Source organism: Durio zibethinus, chromosome 17 (genome assembly GCF_047325235.1).
Source record: "Durio zibethinus cultivar Kanyao isolate XHJ-2024 chromosome 17, ASM4732523v1, whole genome shotgun sequence".
NCBI lineage: Eukaryota > Viridiplantae > Streptophyta > Magnoliopsida > Malvales > Malvaceae > Durio > Durio zibethinus.
This window is the reverse complement of record NC_143178.1, coordinates 1,317,882-1,325,435: the sequence shown is the minus strand read 5'-3', so window position 1 is coordinate 1,325,435 and position 7,554 is coordinate 1,317,882. Positions and strand designations below refer to the sequence as shown.

At 34.2% G+C, this 7,554-nt stretch overlaps 1 protein-coding gene and 1 pseudogene across 2 annotated transcripts; both read left to right on the top strand.

Moving 5' to 3' along the window:
* The first annotated feature begins 236 nt into the window (after positions 1-236).
* Positions 237-1,181, top strand: LOC111286066 (uncharacterized). The gene has a single exon (XM_022875853.2). The coding sequence runs from the start codon at positions 427-429 to the stop codon at positions 1,156-1,158; it is 732 nt and encodes a 243-aa protein (XP_022731588.2). The 5' UTR covers positions 237-426; the 3' UTR covers positions 1,159-1,181.
* Positions 1,182-3,686: 2,505 nt separating this feature from the next.
* On the top strand, positions 3,687-6,873 carry LOC111286061 (uncharacterized; annotated as a pseudogene). Its single transcript, XR_016328993.1, has 3 exons — positions 3,687-4,613; positions 4,907-5,085; positions 5,519-6,873. The product of XR_016328993.1 is annotated as an uncharacterized LOC111286061 (transcript).
* Positions 6,874-7,554: the final 681 nt, after the last annotated feature.

Sequence of the window (7,554 nt, the reverse complement as noted above, 5' to 3'; positions counted from 1 at the left end):
TCTAAAATAATTTTATTTCATTTTAAGGTAAGATGCTATTGCTTGCCTTATTATAATTAACATAAATCTTTCATGTTATGGTTACTTTTTAGATACATATATAGATAGACTGATGGATGAGCGATATTGCATTTATGCATAGATCCGGGTTTATGTGGGAAGAGAGGAGACTTAGGTATTGACAAGTTAAGCTAGGTTTTTCTTTTTTTTTTTTTTTTTTTTGGGGTGGGGGAGGTTATAGTTCGACATAAAAGTGGCCTTAAATCAGATTCCTTAATACATTGGTTTATTCATGCTATTACATATAATAAAAAATGAAAACAAGAGAAAATGCACGCTTTAAATGTAGGAAAGGTAGATGCCAAAACCTTCCCCACCAATTACAGCTAATTCTATACCTTGCCAATCTTGAGAAGCCTAAAACAGATGAGAGCAACACCTTCAACACACCTTCCACTAGTGCCCCTACATATATATATAATGTGTTTGCAAAAACCGAAAGCAAATAAATCCTCCGAATGTTGTCATCGATCGGCCCCCAATCCAATGCCCTCAAATCCAAAGTTCTCATCGGGTAATGATGAACGACGGACGCATCGCTTACTTTGGTGTGCTGCCATCATCTGCACCATCCTCACCTTAGCAGTCATCATCGCCGGCATTATTACCTTCTTAGGATACGTAGTTATACATCCCAGGGTGCCTTACGTTAGCGTCATAAACGCTCGCCTAGACCGGATACAGCTTGATTATGCGGGTGTTCTGGAAATTCAGGTGACGGTAGTAATTCGAGCTCAGAATGGGAACGAAAAGTCGCATGCCAGCTTCTCACATTCGGGTTACATTCTTAGCTTGAATGGGGAAGACGTGGCGAAGTTGATTGCACCACCCTTTGAAGTAAGTAAGAATAGTTCGGTTGATTTTAATTATGATGTTCAATCTTTACCCATACCCTTAGATCCTGAACAAGCAGAGGATGTGGAGGTGGCTTTGAAGACAGATTTGGTTACATTCGATTTAAAAGGAAGCACCAGGGTGAGATGGAGAGTAGGCCCTCTTGGGTCGATTAGGTTCTTGTGCCGTCTCAATTGCAAGTTGCGTTTCCATCCTTTGAATCGAACCTACATTCCTTCACGTTGTACTTCCAAGGCCAAATAATTTTTATTTTTTCCTTTTTCATACGTGCACGTTCGCATGACAACAGCAACTCAGCCTCTCCGTTCTCCACCCCAGTTTCCTTGAGTAGTGTTTTTTATTTTCATCGACATCATCATCTTCATTTTCCCTTAAATTAATTTCACTGAAAGTAATTTAGGGTTAGTGAAATGATGATGATTATTATTATTATTATAAGTTAATATTATTCGATTTTTTTTCTTTTTCTTTAAAATGAATAATTATAAAAAATTAATACCACATTCTGACTATTTGAAGCGTTTATATATTCTTAATTTATTGGAAGCTGGGTGAACATGGCTTTCTTCTACAAGTCAATTTCTGTTAAAATATGTAGTAGGAGGAGGAGGAGCTAGATGATGCAATTACTGAAAAAAGCTTCTTTTGCATTTTAATTTAATTATATCCTTAGAATTTAAGTAAAATAAGAATTGAGAAAGAAGAATTCGTAAAGAAGTTGATCATTGAAGAAGGTGGGTACACAACTTTCTATGTGAATATGAAAAAAGGTTTCTGCATTTGCTAAAGTCATCAAAGAATGGTAAGTATATGTACGTGTCACTACCAAATCCAAAAGGCCAAAAGCATCGAAATTCCATAATAATAATAATAATATGAGGGTGAGAACTGACTAGAGAAACCTCTTTTTTTTTTTAATACCTAGCCCCTCTTTCAGCCTAATAGTTTCATTTTTTCTCTTTTGCAAAAGATACGAGTTATTTCCACCCAACCCAATCCGACCGGCGGCTGGGAAAAGGGCCTTGACTCCGAAGACTTACCACCTAGCTAATACTATACTTTCTTTCTTTCAATTCTTCCAACTTCCCCACTGAATTAGATTCATTAGCCAAAACAATGGCAGGACAGCAGCGTTCTAAGTTCTGCCATTATTTAATAAACTCGTAAGTTACCTTATACTACTAATAATTACGATTTATGTGTTTAGTCCAATAAACTCTCTTACCCATTTAAACAAATAACTGTTGTCTAAGAAAACCACTGTTGGAGTAAATGGTTGGGGCAACATAGACATCATCAAAACCTTATCTAAATGCTACTATAATGAAATACTAACATACCTACTACTAAATATTACTTATTATATTATTAAATACTACAATATAGTAACGCACCCAAAATAATAATAAAAAAAGACCAATAATATAATGATTATAAAAAAATTTATTTCATCCACTTTATAAACTTCAATCTTCACAAATAAAATTATCAATATATTTAAAAAATAAAAAATTAATTTAAAAAGATAAGATATTTATGGATCTTTTACTCCACTCGCGAAATTAAAAGAATTACAAAATAAATATAGTAATAATATTCAAACTTTATTTCGATAAATTCCATGTAAACAACTTACATACGTGTCAATCAAGGCGCCATCTGCTGCCGCCTTTCTCCCTTGCTTCTCACTCAACTCTTGTCTCTGTCTCTGTCTCTGTCTCTGTCTCTGTCTCTCCCAAACACTCAAAAACGACTAAGTTGTAAATTCTAATGAAATCTAGCACTGCTCTACTCTCTGCTCTCTGTTTCTCTGTAAGCATTTCTTTCGCGCTTGCTGCTCTGGCTTCAGTATAAGTTTGGTTCGTATACATATACGTACGTATATATATATATATATAAAGTATAAATAGTTCCTTGCTTCCATGTTTTCAAACTTGAAATATTGCTTTTTCCGTGCTAACAATTATAGAAGAAAATCATTTTTCCCTTAAATTTTGGTGCTAATTTTACATCCTAATGAACGTTGTAAAAAAATCCTTTTACACTGTCAGTAAATGCTTCAAGCCTGGGAACACTAACTTTTCCGCTCCTAAAGTATAATCTGGTCGGATGGTTTTTGAGCCTTGATATCTCGTCTAACAGTTTATTCTTTTACCTTTTTCCCATGTTTATTACTTTACCTCATTTAAAATTTTTCTCTTGTTTGAGGTTTTGGATTACGATTTTAAACTGCAATTTTTGCACTTTTGGTTTCTGGCATAACCAATAGAAATACCATTTCAGAAAAAAAGAAGAAAATATAGTTTGGAAATGTGAGACAAACCCAATACTGTAGTTTTCTTAATGCATAATTCTCATGTTTTAGATTATCATTATTAAAATTTACTCATTTTGATTTTTGAGTTGATTATTTCAAATGGGTTTGTTCTGACTTCTGATTGTCCACCTCTTGTACTGATACCAATACTATCCTCGTATATTGGTTTTGAGATGCCATTACACATTGTGCAATCTTTAATTCTTCACACCTCATCTATAGCCCTTCGGGAAAATCTTTGAAAGTTGAATACATCAGTTGAGTTCTACAGCTGTTTGATTCTATTCATAACAAATGTTTCTGCTTTCTGTTTGATAAACAAGAATAGAAATATGTATCTTTGGTTTATCTCTAATTTATTTTCTTAGTTAATATTACTTTTATCATCCAGGATCAACAAGGATTCACTCTAGGGAAAGAGAAAGGAGTTAAAAAGGTAAAAAGATATCATTTTTCAGTTGTTTTCATGTAAACAGTTCAATATCTCAACAGAAAATCGTCAATTAGCATAAAAATCTTATGTTATAGATGCAACTATGCAAGTCAGAATGTGGGTCTGATGCTACAATTGAAAATTTTACTATATTTATCTGCTAGAACTTTACTGATACATTAAGTATAGTTAATATTTGTTTGCCTTATTACATCAATATAATCAGATTTTGTTCATTTAGAGAATGAAATTTATCTCCAATTGATCCAGTGAAGCTTGTAAAGAAGAAGAATCGACAATTATAGCTGCTGTATAATGCATATTGTGCAGAGGAGCTTGTCTGGCGCATAGATTTTTGGTGTCTGGATAGCTTCCGTTGTCTGTGTTTTGCTTCTCGATGTAGCTTGTCTCCCTTTTGCAGAGGCCAATTAATGGTGTATCATTTGCTGAATTTTCTTAGGAATGACATTACTTTTGAAAACTATCTCTGAGAAGGTTTCTTACAACTTGATATGTTTGTTTTCACAAAGGTATGCCTAATTTTGTTGGATCTTATGCAAAATGAAGGTGTAACACAATTGTTTTTCTTGCCCTGTACTGGTTCTTTTTAGGCAGAGTACTGTAAGCTGAACCTTTAACGAAGGTTATGCATGTAGGCATGTGATTTTTAAGGAAGGAGCCACCCTGGTTTATATGGCTGGTTCCATGATGCTGTTTCCCAAGTTAATGACTAAACTAACAATCGTGGTAATCATGCCATTTTCACTTTGCAAATCGACATGCATGTTTTGTCTGAAAATCAACTTTATTGTTATTCAAACCTGGATGGATTTGGTAAAGGCAGCAGTTTCCTTCCATGTGAATATGCTCTGGAAAGCTGTAATTTGGACGGTTGCTCTTTTATCTCTTCATGTATGAGTGTTGACTGCCATGCGGAGGGAAAGAGTGGTTAGTTTTTATAAGCTTTGCTTAGAAATTTTATCTGCAAATTAGTTTCTGCCTATTTAATCATACTAGAGACTGATGAGATTGATATTCAAATTTATGTTGCTTTAGACTGTGAGATTGTTGTACTTAATTACCTGCTCTCGGTACATGCTTGCTTTAGTCATCTGCAGTTTTTCCTACAACACAATATGTCAATATTCTAGTCATTGTAAACCTAGTTCCTTAACGTGGCTTAAAAGTTTTATCTGCAGTGTTATTCATAATTGATATAAGAAGCATGGTGTGTTTTGCAGCTGGAACAGAACCTGCATGTGATGCAGTTTGAGTTGGAGACTCTTGTTTGGAACAGGAAGGAGCTTGAGGACCATCTTCAAGCAGCTGTTAGAGAACGCAGAATTGTGGAGTCAATGTTAATAGAACTTGAGCAGGAACACGACAAGGCTGTTGCTAAGATTGAATATTAGAGGGTGAGGTAAATTTAACTGTCTGGTGGGCATACCAATAGAGAAGAAGAAATTCCATAATCAGACAGCAAAATCCGCAGTTTTTGTAGGATGCAAAATATAGTAGGCTTTAGAACAAGCCTCTCCCTCCCCCCAAAATTTCCAAATATTTATATGAATTATTAAAAATATCATATTAAAAAATGGACCATCAGCCATTTACACCATAAAGGATTTAGAAATGGACACAATAATGTTAGAACCACAACATGATACCCTCAAACTCAATTTGGTCCTGATTTACTGATATTCTTTTCTACTAGTTTCCAATTTGCTATTTCATTTATTAACATGCTGATGGGAAGAACTTAATCCATGTTTTCTACTTATTTTTACATGTTCATATGCTTTCTACAGTGTACCTTTCAGCAGGGATGCTGAATATATTGTGCACCCTATCAGTTGCAGGATTTAAAGGGTGAAAACCTTCGGCTGAAAGAAATTCAAGGTAACGCAGCATGGAGCTTTAAAAGTCATAATACGACATATAAAAGCCAAAGTATAAATACAGTTGAGAATCATGTCATTCCCTATGGTATTTCATCATGGATTTCCAGTTATAGGGGAAGCGGCATCTCCTTCCAAGAACTGATGATGAACAGAGAAGTATGGAGGGGTAAGAGCAAGGGTAATACTGGATTGTTGGATTTCTTAAAAGCTAACCATGCACTAAGCGAATCTGAGCAACCATTTACGCCCAGGGTCACTGTTGTTGGCATGTCGCTTAAAAAGCATTATTCAAATTTTCTTCACCATAAAGAACAAACCTGCTTCTGATGCAGTTACCATCTTGAGCTTCAATTGGTTCATACTTGGGACACTCAGTTATCCAACACTGCCAAGGGTTACCATTATGCTGGCTCCACAGACCTTGAGCCTTTCGGGACAGATAGCAAGCTGGCTTGTTCAACTAGCTTTTATACATACATACATACATCCATATATATACATGTGTGTGTGTAATACTTGGAAGACATCATTGTTTACCATATAATTCAAAAAGGTGATGCCAAAATAGTGTACGACTAGATATTCAAATTTATGCTTTTGGATGGGCATGGTGAATGAGACTTCCAATTGCAAAGGCCAGAATGAATCAGTATTTGTTCATTTTACGTTACGGTTAATGCTTAAATACTATTTGGTTTGTGAATGGGTTTGGTTGTAGTAAGTCAACCCGCCAGCTATCGGGTTTTAGTTGGTTTAGCTGAGGTAGCTTTATAAGTAACGTTGTAAAATTGCTGTGTAGTTCATATGATGAAATTTGTGTTGTGTGCCTAGCTAGGATAGTTGGCCTATCTTTCAAAATAATCTAATTTGTCTTTGAACGTGGGAAAAGTGAAGTTGCACGTTATCCCTAGCCGTCTGGTGACATTATTAATTAATTAATTAATTATTTAAGTATTTCACAAGTGAGAACATAAAATATCCGGGAATTGTGGCAAGTAGCAAATCACATGATCAATAATTAACGGGAGTTGACTACAAGAATGAAGGATGCAATTGATCTTGACAAATTTTATTTTTCTTTAACTAGCTTAATTTCTGATCGAAGTTTAGTCAAGCCTTGGTTACTACTAGTGAAGCGGAGGAAGGGCTTGCAATTTTATGATTTCTTTAGCATTGGCGATAGCGGAGGTAGAAAAAGGAAGGATGGAAGTTTTGTGGTCTTTCTGTTTCACGTCCCAAATGCCCAAAAATAGGCCAAAAGCCCAAAACAAATGCAGTCCATTAATATCATACCAACCAGTAATAGAAAAAAAAAAAAAAAAAAAAAAAAGGAAAAACCTCCTACATGCTGGTGTCGGGGGATTTTTGCTCCCACGTTTTCTTTCAAGCAAAAAGTTACATCCCGGAAAATGTAGCCTGAGAAAAAGTTGACACCTTCAAACTTTTCTAAGTTTGGCCTTTATTAAATACTATATTAAATTAATTTATCAGTACTACATCTCACCTTATTATCATATATTTTTATTTTCATAAGGTCATATTGTATGAATTTATAACCAATACTCTAAATACAAATATAAAACTTTTAAAAATTTATTTGAAAGTTACATATTACTAGTTTTTGTTATAAAAATGAATAATAAAATTACTTGTTTGATCCTTCCCTTTGGATTTCATTAAATTTTAAAGGGATCAGTATAAAAAATTATACAAAAATTTACTATCACATATATATATATATATAAGCTCAATTTTTCTAAGAATTGAGTCGCCTACGGTATCTTACATATATATATATATATATATATATAATGCTAGTGCTACTAAGAATTTAAGAAAGAATTATAAAAAATAAAAAAAAATTTAAGAAAGAAAAAGTAGGTATAATAAATTAGAATAAATGAACGTGTAGAAGAATAAATTCAAACGACAGGACAGGCGGAGGCAATTTCTTTTCCTTTATCATCTTCGTGTCCCACGCCTAATTC

Bases quoted from the DNA above. Each gene is read 5' to 3' on its own strand.
- LOC111286066 (XM_022875853.2), top strand. From the start codon at position 427: ATGAGAGCAACACCTTCAACACACCTTCCACTAGTGCCCCTACATATA.